The sequence below is a fragment of the Genypterus blacodes genome, unplaced genomic scaffold, assembly GCF_046128005.1.
Source record: "Genypterus blacodes isolate CSIRO-AG114 ecotype Tasmania unplaced genomic scaffold, CSIRO-AGI_Gbla_v1 ptg000156l_1, whole genome shotgun sequence".
NCBI lineage: Eukaryota > Metazoa > Chordata > Actinopteri > Ophidiiformes > Ophidiidae > Genypterus > Genypterus blacodes.
In genome coordinates, this window is record NW_027466957.1 from 1,038,250 (window position 1) to 1,053,091 (window position 14,842).

The window sequence follows — 14,842 nt, forward strand, 5'->3', positions numbered from 1 at the left end:
CATTGGAAAACGAATCCATATTAATACTTGGCCAATCAGTTAATTTCATTAAGGCATTGAAATGCCATTTACTGATGGGATAGCAAATTGTGTGCAAACAAGCCAAAGGTCAGAAATGTATTGTTAAAGCAGCACAAACAGAAAGAGAACGTGACAGACTGTATCTGGGACAGTGCAGGGGATAAGGCTTTGTTCTCATTGGCTGTCTGAACAATTTATAACCACCTCTGATGAAAGATATTCATTAAAGTTCATTTGACGTCTCTATGACATTTTCACACTATTTAAAGTAGTTTTCTTTCGCTGATGTCCAGGTAGAGTCCGGCTCTGGTCATTGTCCCCCCTTGCGTCGCCTTGTCCTTCTCTGGATCTATTTATACCCAGAAGGAATGCACATCAACTTACGATTTCTTTAAGCAGCTGTGAGTGGAAATTGCTTTTTGGGAGAGACATTTATGACCCCATTCAAAGGCTGACATCTCAAACACAGGAAGGAAGGAACTCAGAAGTGCCATACAGTATCAAGAGCTCCGTTGCAAACTGCTACTGCTCACACACAGCAAACAACAAGGATTCTTTATGACAGAATGGATGTGAGGTTTGACGTGAAAACCAACTCATTCAAACGTGCTTCAAACAATTCGACCAGTCGCTGATTTATCTCCCTTTTCTTTCTTGAACTGAAAGCCTTCCAGTTGTACACAAATTGAATTTCTTCACACTACATGTTGATCTGCAGTTCAAACTCTAGGGAGGTAGCACTTATTTGTTATAACCCATAGAGAAAGCACTCAACCCAGCTATGATGTCACATGTCCAACAGGCGAGGGGGGGGGGGGGGGGGGGGGGCGGAAGGTCTCCTCTGCTTAAGGGTGCTTGGGATTAGAGCCTGGAAGTCTGTTAGATAATAGATCAAAGAGATAGACGGCAGAGCCCTTCTTGCTCTTCCCACATTATGTTCATCTTCATACATAATGGAATTTTACAAGGTTCTAGTAATCCCACCTGAAGATCAGACAGAAAGACTTTGGTTCCCAAATCAAACACTCATATCCGAAATGTCATCTGCGACACGGCGGATCATTAGTGTGAGTGTGACATAATGTGAATCTGAGGAGATCTAACTACAACGGAAGAGGAGAATGGACCTACAGCAGTGACATTTATCACGCTGACGTTACGGAGAATATTTCTGTACTTTGATTGGCAATGTGTGTAAAAATGTTGAGATGCAGCTTGTTACAATTATGCTCCTGAACTTTTGAAGGAACTTCCCAAAGATATAACTAGCACATCTAACAGTTAGCTTTAAATTAGACCTTAAACTATATGCTTTTATCAATTTACTCCTCTATTAATTTTGTTTTAAAGAATCTCCCTTTATCTGTATTTAAAAAAAATGAACTTTAAGTTTTCTGCTCATACAGTATGTGACTTTGACCTACATTTATTGGATTAAAAGTGTTATTATTGTTGTCATTATTTACTTTGAAGGTAAGATTTCAATTAGTAATATGAAGCACAAACGCTTAAATAATGATGACATGGAGAAAATGATTTATAAATTAGGCTATTTACTGCCACACACAGGCAATCAAGGGATATAACACAGAGGGGGGGGGGGGGGTTCAGGTTAGGGTGAGTTAGAATGGAATTAGAGCCCACCGACTTGAACACTGTAACAGCAGATCGTGGGTTAGAGCTTCACATTCTCTGCCCAGCTTTTGGTCCGACTGCACACAGTTCCTCTTTTTAAAACGTTAGCCAAAGTCATGGTGCAATTTAACTTCTGGTGGCCATGCGAGTGTGTCTGCATCACTGAGGCCATTAGTACAGAGGGGGGTGGGGAGGAGTGTGTATGTGTGTGTTTGTGGAGGGGGGGGGGGGGGAATCAATGGTCATCTGTTCATGACGGAGACTTCTATTCAGTTGTGGCCTTCATTTTCTCACAAATGCTAAGTGCTGGAGTCTGAGTGTAATACACAGCCAGAATAATAGACAGCAACAAGCAAAACAGGCACTTTATTGAAAAATCTATGGGGCGACTAACTTGGCTTTTAGAAGCTGAGACCTTGGTATGTTTTCTGCACTTTTCTACAAGTTAGTATCTATTTATCAGATTCAGAATGAGCTCGACTGACTGCAACTAGTGAATATGTATCTGCAGCACTACAGAGACAGGCTCCGTCCCATAAACCTCTACTGCCACCATGTGGACACTCGGCAGAACTCACAGGACACGTTTAGAACAAATAGGAACTGAGTCACTATCCACTTTTATTCATTCACATTTCATCATTTCAGACATTGACTGAAAATAAATCTTTTCTTGATTTTGTAGCCTCACAAAATGAGGCTTGAAAATAGAGAGAGTTTGTGTGAGAATCCATCAGAGTTCATTCAGACTCACGCTTCTATACTGGGAATTCATAATTCTAAAATCTGAAAACTAAAACAATGTCTCCAAAGTCTTCACGCCGGCCTTATCGCTTCAGTAGTTGTTGACTGACCTTCCTTCGGCCCAACAGATCGCATGGACAAGGAAATAGCTTATGATGCAGCCGTATATGAAATATAGCTAAAAGGCCAAAAGCCCAGAGAGTTTCCATTTCCAATCTTATTCACTGGATTCATTGCGGGATGCCTTCCAGCGTGTGTGAATCTGAGTAGAGCGTATGAGGGGAGAGCTGCTCTATCACATTGTGCTGAGGCTGAGTGGAGAGGATCAGTGGAAGGCTATGGATGACTACGCCCTGGCCGCCCAGGCTGATGTTTGGCACCAGTAAACTGCCTCCGTCGCATGGAAGTGCACTCTCCTCCGCCGTAACTGTCCCCGCATGCTTGACCATGTCCTCCGACGTGCTGCACACCATGTCCGGTGGCGTCGCCGTGGTCACCATGCCGCCGTTCCCCTCTGTCACCACTGTAACTTCCGTTCCGCCCTCTTGGATCAGGGCGCTGAGGCCTTCCAGGTCGGAGCAGGCGGTGATGAAGGTCTGCGTGCTGCTGTTGCAGTCCTGAGAGGAGATTGCCGTCTGCAGCAGAGCCTGGTGAAGCGGGTTGTTGTGGTCCTCTGGGCTGAGCTGCGTCAAGAGGACGGTCTGTTGTTCAAGTGTGCCCTCGGCAGTCTGGGATGACCCGAGGGCTTGCATAGGTGCCAGGAGATTGACCTGTTGGATCATGGAACTGACTACCAGATCCTGGCTGTCTGGGCTGAGCAGGACCATGTTGGTCTTATTCTGATGGTTATCTATAGCAGACTGGAGTAAGGGCTCCTCCTGGCCTAGAGGGTGAGACACGATGATTTTAAGCTGAGCGTTGCTATAAGGAACCAAAGGATCGGCTGCCATGGGAACTTCCAGCGTGTTGTTGCTGTGCGAGGCTGTGACAGGACTCAAGCTGACCACACCAGGCTGGGAGCAGAGGTGGATCTGCAGTGCATTCTGGGTGTCTCTATGTTGCTTCCTGTGGCTCCGTAGGGAGTCTTCCCTCACAAAGGAGGCGTTGCATGAGTCACAGCGGAAGGCTCGCGTTGCATCTAGCTTGGCTCGATATCGCGAGCTGACAGGCTTGGGTGAGTCGCCTCCTCCGGCTTTCCCTCCCACTCGGCCTCCATTCCCACCGCCGCCTTTCTCTGGTTTATCCGAATGAAACTTCTTCTTGTGGATGACGAGGTTGGAGCGCTGCTTGGAGGCAAAGTTGCAGAATTCACATTTAAAGGGACGCTCCTCAGAGTGGATCCTCTCGTGGACTTTGAGCGCCCCCTTGCTGGAGCAGGAATAAGTGCACTTGGAGCATTGAATGGGCTGAGTGGGTTGGTGTTCTCGCGAGTGTTGCCTCAGAGCCGTTTTGTTGGCACACTTGAAATCGCAGTGAGGGCAGTGGAGGGAGTTCTCCGTCCCATGTTTGATCTGAATGTGAGACTTCAGGTTTCCTTTCATGGCACAGCGATAGTCACAGAAGTCACACTTGTACGGTTTCTCGCCAGAGTGAATGCGAACGTGCCTCTTTAGATCTGAGTTGATCTTGAACTTTGCGTCGCACTCTTGGCACTGGAAAGGAGCGTCCCCTTGGGAAAAAAGTGAATAAATGATAAGGCCCACAGTGGCTGACCTCTGAATCCATACGTTTTTGTTGTGTCTTACCTACCAGTGTGAGAGCGGAGGTGAACGGTGAGCTGGCTGGAGTTGCGGCTGGCGTACGGACAGATCTGACATTTAAACGGCCGCTCGTCGTAGTGGATGCGGAGGTGCTTCTTCAGACTGCTGCTGTCTGCCGCCGCGTACGAGCAGTGTTTACATTTGTGCGGCTTTTCGCCCGTGTGCGAGCGGCTGTGCATGTTGAGCTTGTCCCGGCGACTGAAGCGCTTGTGGCACAGTTCACATTCAAACGGCTTCTCACCTGGACACGTGGTAGGGAAAGGAATTGTTAATATCTGGCAGGAATATTGACATTTTAAGGCAAACACATCTGCAGAACATTGACGTACCAGTGTGGGTTTTAAGATGCCGTTCCATGTCTTTTTGGCCATACTGCGTCTTGAAAGTGCAACCTGTAGATCAGGAGACATTGTGCTTTATAAGTTTGTACTTGTGCAAAGGTGATGCATCTCAAATCTAATGGCTGGGGGCCTTCCAGGAAGTAAATGTTCTCCCAGTCTGGCAGCTGAAAGGAAGGAGTGTGTGGCACCAACCTGAGAAACAGCAGCTGTGTCTCTTTGAAGTCAGGACAGGTTTTAATTTTTTGGAGGGTGTTTTCTGTGCTTTGGTCAGGATCTTTTTCACGCCTCTCATAACACAAGTCTGGTAGGTTTCCTCAAACACAAACTCTGTGCTGGAATCTTAACAGTAAAAGGAACGAGAGTGAGTTTACGCTTTGTAGTTGAACAAATCGATAGTGTGACCACCAGCAGAGTTGTGTGTTGTGTTACCTGTGAGAGCGGGTGGTGCGGTGGTGGCCGACATGTCAGAGGTGGGGATGGAACAGCCATTTTGTTTGTGAGCGAGAAAGACTTCAAAGTTATTGTACTGCTGCTTGCAGAAACCGCAGATGTGAATATCTGGGCTGACCTCCACCACCACAGAATGACCTGCAGAGAGAAATCAGACAAAGGAAACATCAGCAAAGAAAGAAACCGGAGTTGTGTAATGTGTGTCAAGGTAACAAACCTGATGTGTGCCTTAAACATACAGGATGTGCAGTGAGGATGAGATGATTGCAACATAGCCACGCAAAATCAAGAGCTTGATGTTGGAAGTTTGTCTGTGTTTCGTCCTACAAATGCTTATTATTGTGTTTTTGCATTAAAAAAAACTTACTTAAACACCTGCATCTGTGTGAGACTTGAGTGTTATGACTTTTTCTGCACAATGAACAGATGAACTACAAAAGCTGTCTATCAAATATGGCTTCTTCATGTGTTTTTAGACATTTTAAGTGAATCAGTGCGCGCCATTACGTCATATTCTCAATAAAAACACATATCATGTGCACTAATGAATGTAAAATATAACCGACAATGAAATGTTCTTGTTTTGTATATCTTTAACTAGAAACACAGGCTAAAGTCGATGGGGAAACTCGTCAATCGGTGGTTTCAGAGTATGTAGTTGTGTTTTTGTTTACCTTCTGCGTTAAATGCTGCCATTTCGCACATTTGCTTTGGTGATCAACTCATTTTCTCGCTCCCCCAACGGTCACACGACGATCCTGACAATGTTGCACTGTGTCAGTTTAGATCCAGATTCAGCAAGCAGCACAATAATCACACATTTCACCCGCAAATTACAATTCATTCACTACACGGATACACAGCGGCTTTACGACAGACCACTGTCGGTTGACGGCAGCTGGGTTCTCCGATTACGGCAGCGGCAACGTCACATGCTGCCTTTTTGATAATGGGAAATATCATACTTACCATCAGGCAGCACGGCAAAGAACCAATTTAAAGTAGAGGAACAGCATAAAATATTTTGATGTATCTGTTACTTGTTTTTTATTTATTTATTTTTTTTTACATTTACAACTATTGTTACCGTAAACGTATATTTTCCATTTGGTTACAGTTCAGTTGTCAGGGACATATTTAAAGAAAATAATCTATTAATTAAACCTTCGCGGACAGAGGAGATTTTCTATTTTCTAATCTGTAGCTACAATACAGACCAATGCCAGCCCTTTTAACAACAACAACAAAACATTTTAAAAAACGGACGTCTTTCTAATAACAGACACTTTAACACTGATTTGTTGTATTTACAAGTGACGTGAAGGCAACATTTCTAAAGTTGTAGTCAATAGATTGACCGCGATTGGACCAAACCATTACCGCTCCTAAAAATATATTTACAAAGCGGGATTACAAAGAGGGAAAAAAGTGCGGAAAATTCACATTTACAGAATTAAAGTTAATAAAACGAAATACATTTAGTGTTTTCTAGTAAGTGTGTGCTTTTCTTCGCGTCAAAACGCCGTTGTCTTTCTATCATATACATCACTGCCATCTAGAGTGTGGGATGTCCTAAGACAGAAGAAATGCTAAACACGTTGAAAACAAACACTGACGACGCCTGTATAATTAAATTCGAATCATGTTCAATCAGTTGTCGGTCAACATCCCATACTTAAAACAAACTTACTTTATCGTTAACTGAGCTGCTGAACTGATGTTGCCAGTTGCAAAATCATTTGTGCATGCAGTGGTTTTAAACAACCAAGGAGTGCTCCATGAGAGGTAAGCTTTCAGACATCAGCTGTTTGGCACTTAAATACACACTCTGCCATTATCAAGAAAGGGCAGTTTACTGGGTTGTGGGGTGAGGGTATGAGAATGCTTCTTTTTTTTATTTTTATGCCAGAGCAGTTGTGCTTGTGTGAATAAGCCATGAAAGTGACTGACACACAGCTCCATTTTCAGTGGCAGGTCCTTAACTGCCTGATTGCCACTGTGAAGCTCAGGAATTTCCTTACGTCGACTTTCCTGCATGGCAAAGGCACAGGACTGATACCTTCCCTGCTGAAACAGCAAATCCTGGAGAGACAGACAGGAGGTATGTGCACACGCGCACACACACACGCACACACAATGCAGGGTCTTTACATAGCCTGCCTAGTTCATTACCACTGCCTTTGAATTTGATCCTGTCAGAAATCCTCCTGTAGTTTTAGATTATTAATATGGACGTAGTACACTGTGATTTACTCAGTGCTTAAAATAGGACCTTTGGAAATTTGATGACAGGGATCAGGAAGAGAAAGGCGATAATTAAATAAATAATTACATCTGACCGAAGAGCGTGCAAATCATATGCACATAAATCCTCAGCCAAGTCCTATAGTTAAAAGTACATCAAAAGACCACATTAACATGTGACAGACAAATGACTCAGAGATGGGGTAATTAAAGTAAGACTTATGTCATCCTCCCAGGAGTGAAGGGGCCACTATGTTCTTTACTTTGATCTACAATTTATTTTCACAATCAAAAGAACCCATCCAGGACACTTGGCAGCGGCGGCTTTTCCTTCCTCCTATGATTGATCATTTGATAGTTTGACTTGCTTTATTAGAAAAGTCATATATGACTGTTATCATTGTGTACTCCTATATTCTTAAGGCATCTCTCTCTCTCTCTCTCTCTCTCTCTCTCTCTCTCTCTCTCTCTCTCTCTCTCTCTCTCTCTCTCTCTCTCTCTCTCTCTCTCTCTCAAACTCTTATTCAGTGGTTTGTGTTCAGAAACAAAATATCAGTTGGACATCCAGCTGTGCCAGATCTAATTTGTAGACATGCCCCTTTCCCACTCATTGAGACACCGGAGTATGCACTGAGTGATGTAATGTCCCTCTTTTCCCCAGCGAGACAAGGGCAACAATAGGGGGGGAGTGCCTCTGTCACATTATTTTCCCCCACAGAGGCACGCCAGCTGCTTACAGTTGCTTAATGGCTACGAGCTGTCACAAGGCATCACAGCCCACTGCCACACAGGAGCGGCAGATGCTTTAATTGCACAATGACTTGTAGGTTGTCAACAGCAATTATACCAGGCTTCCACCTGAGGGCACCCAAAGAACACCATTTAGTCAGTCTACTGGCAAGAGACAAGCCTCAGAATCTGGCGGATACAAGAAAACTTGATCTTTGGATCTTGATTCTGTCCAGACAAGAGCAGCAAACACTTTCCAAGTCTTGTTTTAGCTTTATGGTGAAGCCATGTGCTGCAAAGACCTGGGCAGGATTGTCAGACAGTGGCTCAGCACCACAAAATCATATTTAGATATAAAATATTTACCTAGCTTTGTCACCTCAGGGCCCACTGCACACTGAGCTGCGGCAGGTCGCAGTGTGCAGAGTTTGAGTAATTTTGCTCATTACTAATTCATGGTATTTTTTTCTGTGCCATTCACGGGAGGCTCATTTGCTGTAGCCAGTCCTCCGATTATTATCATTAAGAGGAGGCAAATAATGGTGGTGAGTTCAAAGCTCCTCTGCGACGACGCTTCAGTCTGCACCGGTTGAAGTGTGTTGATGATTTGTAATATATACAGTTCTAAGAAAACACTGTGTTGTGTGCATAGTTTTGAGGTCTGCTCTATTTATAGACACCCTGAAATTATAATCAAGCAACTCAGAAACCAAATACACACACTGACCTTCTGTTTGTACCATGTCAATTTGAATGGGTGAAAGATGTCAGCGAGTTCCATGTTTGTTTTGAGCCATAAGACAAATTATACACACATGTATGAATTCCTTTGGTCAAACAGCTGCCATCTCAGCATCAGATAAAACAGAGCCAAAGTCTGGGAACTGTCAGAATCCTCCAACAATCCACTTTATCATACATAAAGACAGTGTACACAAGCGCGTGCACACACCACATGCATGTATGCGCAACATGGCTGTGTATGTGTGCACGCACGTACGCAATTGTATCCGTACACATAGAAGACGCACATGCTCGCACACAAATCAGTTGCTTTGCTCTTTGTATCTGCCAAGTGATGCAGATGATAGGGCTGCAGATGAGTGCAGGCTAAGCAGAGACCAGAGGGTTCGTGTGCCTTCATAGACAATAGCAGGTCAAAGCCTTAGAAGGAGACGAGAAGGTTCGTCTAAACTCATGCTCAAATATAAATTAAAATAAAATTGTAACCTTTTAAAGGCCTTTGCTGCTATGTAGTGGAGACATTTCTGTATTGTTATTGTTGAAATTATTGCTGACATAGTCGTTTGCACAAATGTTAATGTAGCTGTTGTGTAAAATGTTAAATAGGGGAAGGAATATAATTGTCCCTGTTTCAGTCCTAATACATCGTTTGTTTTTATGAAATGAAGTGTTTCCTGTGCAGTGGAGGTATGTGCTGTGTATTTTAGTATCGTGTCAGTAGGGGGTGTCCAACTTCAGCCTACAGAAAGAGGCCCTGTGCCTGTTTGAACCAGCTTGCAAGGCAGTGCTCTAGTTTGTAGTAGCTGACATTTTGGAACCAGTGGGTCAGCAAAATGGAGAAGCCACAGAGATCTATCAAAAGCATGTAGTCTTTTGATCAGAGGACAAATGTGTGTTATTTATTGAGGCTCATTTTTGTACAGTGAGACCTAATTATCATCCCTGTGTGCTGACCATTAACAGAAGGTGTTTCTTTCTGTTCAGCAAACCTTTTCAATGTAAAATAGAGGAGGAAATGAGGCCAAGGACTTAGTATTGAGGGTTAGACAGATCTACAAAGCAAAATCTAACAAGAGATGGTGTGCACATGTGCCCGCGCACACGCCTGAATGTGTGTGCGCAACCGTGCAATTTTGTGTGAAATTGTCAATGATGCCATGATATGGAAAGAAATCTTGATCGTCAGACAGATAACAATGAGGCTGGCTTATTCATGGCCCACACACACACACAGACACACACACATACACACATACACACATACACACAGACACACAGACACACACACAGAGCATCATCATCGTCACAGAGGGAGCAAGGCTCATAATTGGACAGAGGTGTCTGTAGATAATGAAGCCAGACCTCACACCTGCCAAACCTTGGGGATTTCACTTGACTGGCCACTTAAATCTTCCTCACTCTGCGGGTCTGGAGGGCAAGAGAGTGAGTAAGGAACTAATGGAAAAAAAGCACGCGCTACAGGGAGGATCCCTGTCAGCATGAGTGTAGTGTGGACCCCCCCCCCCACCCGCCGCCGCCACCCCAGCTAACTCAACCCCCACAGCTCGTTCCATACGGCACCCACCTCACTTCACTTCACTGTAAATCCTCTGGTGTCAAGGATTTCAGACGGAAATGGGGAAATGCTGCACCAGCTATTTTGTTTCAAACTCTCAAAACACTCGCTTCTCCCGAGTTGTCTTTGGTGACAGCGTTGTGTGCGGGAAGCGTATTGTGCCAGCTTTTAGCGGGGTGTCATTCCAGGTGCTTCAACGGAGAAATACTTCTATATGGAAAGTTTACCTGACAGTCATCATTGAAGGCGTGACACTGTATCAGTAGTAGCAAAAGCGACGCCAATTAGGGATTTAGTTTACCTTGGCATAAGCTCAACAATTTATGAGCAACAAAACGGAATTTCACTCAGTCTTTCTTCTTAACTTGATCCACAAATGAAGTTTGGAAATCATGTTTAAATCACCTCAGTGCCATTTTGGATGCAGACGAATCTTCCATTATGTTCTGTTCTCTTCTTTAGGTACACAAACAGCAAAGAAAGACGGAAATTAACTTGTGGATTTAAACCTGACACAATGTCAAACGCATCAGTTTATACTTGGATGTGTCTGCTGTCAAACGGTTGCCGTGGTAAATGGAAAGAATCAATAACTTTGTACCACTAACACACACAGAAATACAGACTGGTGGATTTGCTCGCAGGTTAGCTGGCCTGGGTATACAGTATCTGTCATATTTTATTCTTTCAACTGAAGATATTGGATAAAAAGGATAAACATAACGCTTGTCAAAGGCTGACAGTCTTGTGGAAGTTGTGTTGTGCCTCTGTCACTGCTTACCCCAAGTCATGCATGGAAGTCCCAGTGCTGATGCTGAGGCAAGGTTACCCGCCGAGGCTAAATCATATTTCTCAATACCTATGACGGCTGATGACGATTTACATTTAGATCTGTACATGCTACATCAGCACGGAGGCGCTCAGGAAAGTTTTTAGGAAGCCGCATGCGATGGGAAGTGGCAGTTTTATAGCAGCAGTAATGACAGAATTGCACGCTATTCCATTTGGTAGAAAGTCTGAGTAAGTTCTTAAATCATACTTATGTGACTTGGCTTCCTGATCTTAACGTAAAAGTAGCCAGAGAATCCAGTCCGGGCCGGTTTGTCTCGGGGCCAGGTGGGACGGCAGCTTAGCCCAGGTGGTTCGTCTGGCCTGTTATACACCAGGGGAAGAGGAGGGGGTAAACATCCCAGTGACCAACAAATTCAGTGTCTATGGAGATGGATGGCGTCACATGCCCACCTAGTGTTGGTGCTGTAAGTGGTATTCATGGTGAGGCCATAGCTCACCTCCTCCTCTACAGTGATAGATTATAGATAGACAAAAAGCTGCGTGAGCACGGCCAGTTGGGGGAAATGTGCTGTAACTGTAGACCCTAGATCATCATCTTCCCATCTTTTACCAGCCCAAACTGTCAGAGAATGACACTTTTAGTAGTTGGGCAACATTTGCTAATGTGGATCTTCTTTCCAAATTGCAATGATAAGCAACACTGAAATGTGCCATGAAATGAAATCACACGGAAACCGAAAGCTTATCAAGATGAAACTGTGCAATAATACAAGAATTATCCATCACCATCCATCATGTATTTGTTTGCAGGAAACAGATTACACGGATCTTAATTGAAATATTATTTTACCTTCATTTGAATTATTTATGGGGTTGCTGACTACATTCATACCTCAGAGAAAAACATGAACACATTATGTGATGCAAGAATGTGAGTGTGTGTGTGTGTGTGTGTATTTGTGAGCATCTCTCATATATTATTCAAAGTGTAGAGTCAGAATGGTCTTATGTAGCCATATCAAAGGACCTGTCTTTGATACAATTTACTTGAGATCTACTGGCCAGACCTGAGCTGTCCATTGGCCCACCATTGCTAATGAGATCGGGGGGTAAAATTGAGAGTGGTGGGCTGGCTGTCATCCGCTAGGTGATGGTTTTAAGACTAAGCAGTGATACTTCATTAATTAACCTTCACATTCTATGTAGATCTGCTCATCAAGATGCAGTTAATTAAAGAAAGGTCATTCCAAGGGCTGCTGGGAAGCGGCATTATTACAATGGAGGGATGGCACTGCTTTGAGCGAGATAACACAGGGGAGGAGAGCTTGGGGAGGAGCGCATCGGCGAGTCGCCACTAAAATGGCAGATGACCTGCCAAAGCCAGTTTCTCAACTTCCGACTGCGGACCGTCTTAGTCCAGAAGGAATTATTATTATTTTGTGGTTGTTTGCGTTTTTCTTTCCCTACTCTTACCCTTTTATATTGAAAGATACTGTCAAACGCTCTAATGGAGAAAGCCTCAGTAAAATATTTATTTCAGCATATTTATTTTAGCATCTCAGAATAGTTCTCCCTGCCAATTTCAAGGGTGAATTCTACTTTCTTTGACCTTGCTCACTGCACAGAGAAAATGCCATCTTGAGTAAATAAAAAGCCAGAAACTCAACAGGACATAAAATAGTTATGGTACATCTGTAAGTGAAATCCACTTCTGTGTGGTGACTTATTCATTTTGGTTCAGCCCATCTATCTATATACAGTGTCTCACTTGCCGTCAGCTAAAGCACTGCACAGTATGCAGTCTTGTTTTGAAAAGAGGGTAAATCAAAAGATACTGTATGTTGTCAAAAAAAAACTACCATTATTTTGAAAAGTGAGTATTAGGCTCTTATCGCTCAGGAAGTGAGTGATATTGATACGAGGACACAGGGAAAGCCATCGCCATTACTTAGGTGTCTGTGTGATTGCCTCATGGCCAATTCCATAAAAGTATTTGGACCCACCTGTGTTACAAATGGCTCTCTTTAATGTTTTTGCCAAGCTTTATTTTTTGATAATGGCACCCCCCTCCCCCTCCTTGCTGTCTTGTTTGGATCCTTGGTGTCAGTTTTTCAAAATGTTGCTGCGCTGCAAAATTGTAGCAAGACATCAGCGCCTCCCCTGTGTCCACTCAGTCCTCACATAGTCATCCCTGAGTGTCTTTTGGCATTGCCTTGGATGGCAGGTGCAGAGACAAACGAGAGTAGGTGTACGCGCGTCGTATGTGTGTATGTATGCGTGTGTATATATCCCTCCCACCCTGCTACGATACAGTAACTGCTGACCCCGGACACAGTGCCATTATGGCAGACGAGGCAGGGCTCCCCTGGCAGCGGCTGGGGCTGCTGGTTGCTAGGTGGAGAGACATTACCGCGGGCCTCTGCAATAATTTATCCTAAGAGCGCGGCGAGCCGTCATGTAGCCCCTGACAGAGAGCTGCAGTACTTTATCAGCCTGCCTGTAAATCAGCCATGTGTGGGTGCAGACGGCAACATTGTTTGATCTCTTTCAGACACTCTAATAATCTGCTCCCCTCTGATTGATACCTTCACACAACAAAGCACATTACACCAGCAAAGCACAGCAGCCATCAGTGTGTGTAGATGTGCAAATGTGTGTCTTTAAAAAGTGGTGTGTGTGTGTGTGTGTGCGTGCGTGCGTGTGTGTCTTTCTTGTGGTCATCAGTATTGCCAGTGGCCTGGGGAGGGAGAGGGAGGGGATGAATGAGTCTTCTGCAGAAACACAGGGTCATTTGGAGTCTGTAAACCAATGACAGGCTAACGGGTTCACAAAACGATCACAGGAGAGAGAGAGAGGGAGGGTGAGAGAGAGAGAGAGAGAGGGAGCATAAAGCTAGCAGATATAAGGGAGCTGGTGATGCACTTATTCTTTTCGTAAATGGCGATGGCTTTTGTAAATGTAAATTATCCGCAGAGACTTGAAACAGGAGCATAGTCTGTTCACGCTTGATGTTATAGATGTTATGGATCTTAGGTAAGGGAAACATTTCAGGTTAGATTTTTATGCCAACATTTTGCCCAATAAAAATTCTTGTCCTGGCGCTCGAGTCGTATTTCTGTGAGCAGCGCTACAATTCCTGAAAGAGGAATTTAGCTGTTATTGTTCATATTTCAGGAATTGAAATGTGTTCCTTGCTTTGACAAATAGACAAAACGTGACTGAAAAAAATGAGTGTTTGGATCTTTTCTGTAAAACGCTGATTTTTTTATTTATTTTTTATTCCATTCATGGCTTTCTATCAAATCAAAGTGAATTGCAGCCTTCCAAATTGCCTTCCAACTCCTTGCTTGATATGGCTCATATACAAAGGAGAGCAATGTCCCATCCAACAATACCCACAATACCCATACCATTTGTGCCGCTCAGCTTCAGAATGTCATTGGTTTGAGTGTGACAGTAAAACATAACTCTACCTTTTCTCTGGCTTATATTGGAACATGGATTCCAATTATTCAGCTCCAAATTCAATAGCAATTTTCTGCTCAATGAAATAGTGGTTTCAATCTCTAGAGTGATGTCACTTTAGAGAGATTTTCAAAATGGCACGTCTGTGAGTGAATAGATGGACGCGGGAGGATTCATTTTGCTTGAGGAAATGATACTTGTCTGTTCATGCTTGTCAGAGAGGTCCTCCTTCAGATCCTATAGAATCTACAGGACGGATCAAGATTTATAGTGTTTCGCAAATGTTTCCCTCCAGTCATGGAACGCATAAAAAACAACGTCTAATTCTTAGCTGTTAGTCA

General features: G+C 43.8%; 1 protein-coding gene across 1 annotated transcript; it reads right to left on the minus strand.

Annotated features, from left to right (window-relative positions):
- Positions 1-2,028: 2,028 nt before the first annotated feature.
- On the minus strand, positions 2,029-5,832 carry zfp64 (zinc finger protein 64 homolog (mouse)). Its single transcript, XM_076166119.1, has 6 exons — positions 5,626-5,832; positions 4,931-5,089; positions 4,694-4,840; positions 4,490-4,552; positions 4,150-4,401; positions 2,029-4,069 (listed from the first exon to the last, which is right to left on the minus strand). The coding sequence occupies exons 1-6, from the start codon at positions 5,654-5,656 to the stop codon at positions 2,631-2,633; spliced, it is 2,091 nt and encodes a 696-aa protein (XP_076022234.1). The 5' UTR covers positions 5,657-5,832; the 3' UTR covers positions 2,029-2,630.
- Between the last annotated feature and the right edge of the window lie 9,010 nt (positions 5,833-14,842).

Bases quoted from the DNA above. Each gene is read 5' to 3' on its own strand.
- zfp64 (XM_076166119.1), bottom strand. From the start codon at position 5,656: ATGTGCGAAATGGCAGCATTTAACGCAGAAG. The intron at 5,090-5,625 runs GTAAACAAAAAC...TTCTCTCTGCAG, and splicing joins GGCAGCATTTAACGCAGAAG to GTCATTCTGTGGTGGTGGAG. The intron at 4,841-4,930 runs GTAACACAACAC...TTTACTGTTAAG, and splicing joins CGCACCACCCGCTCTCACAG to ATTCCAGCACAGAGTTTGTG.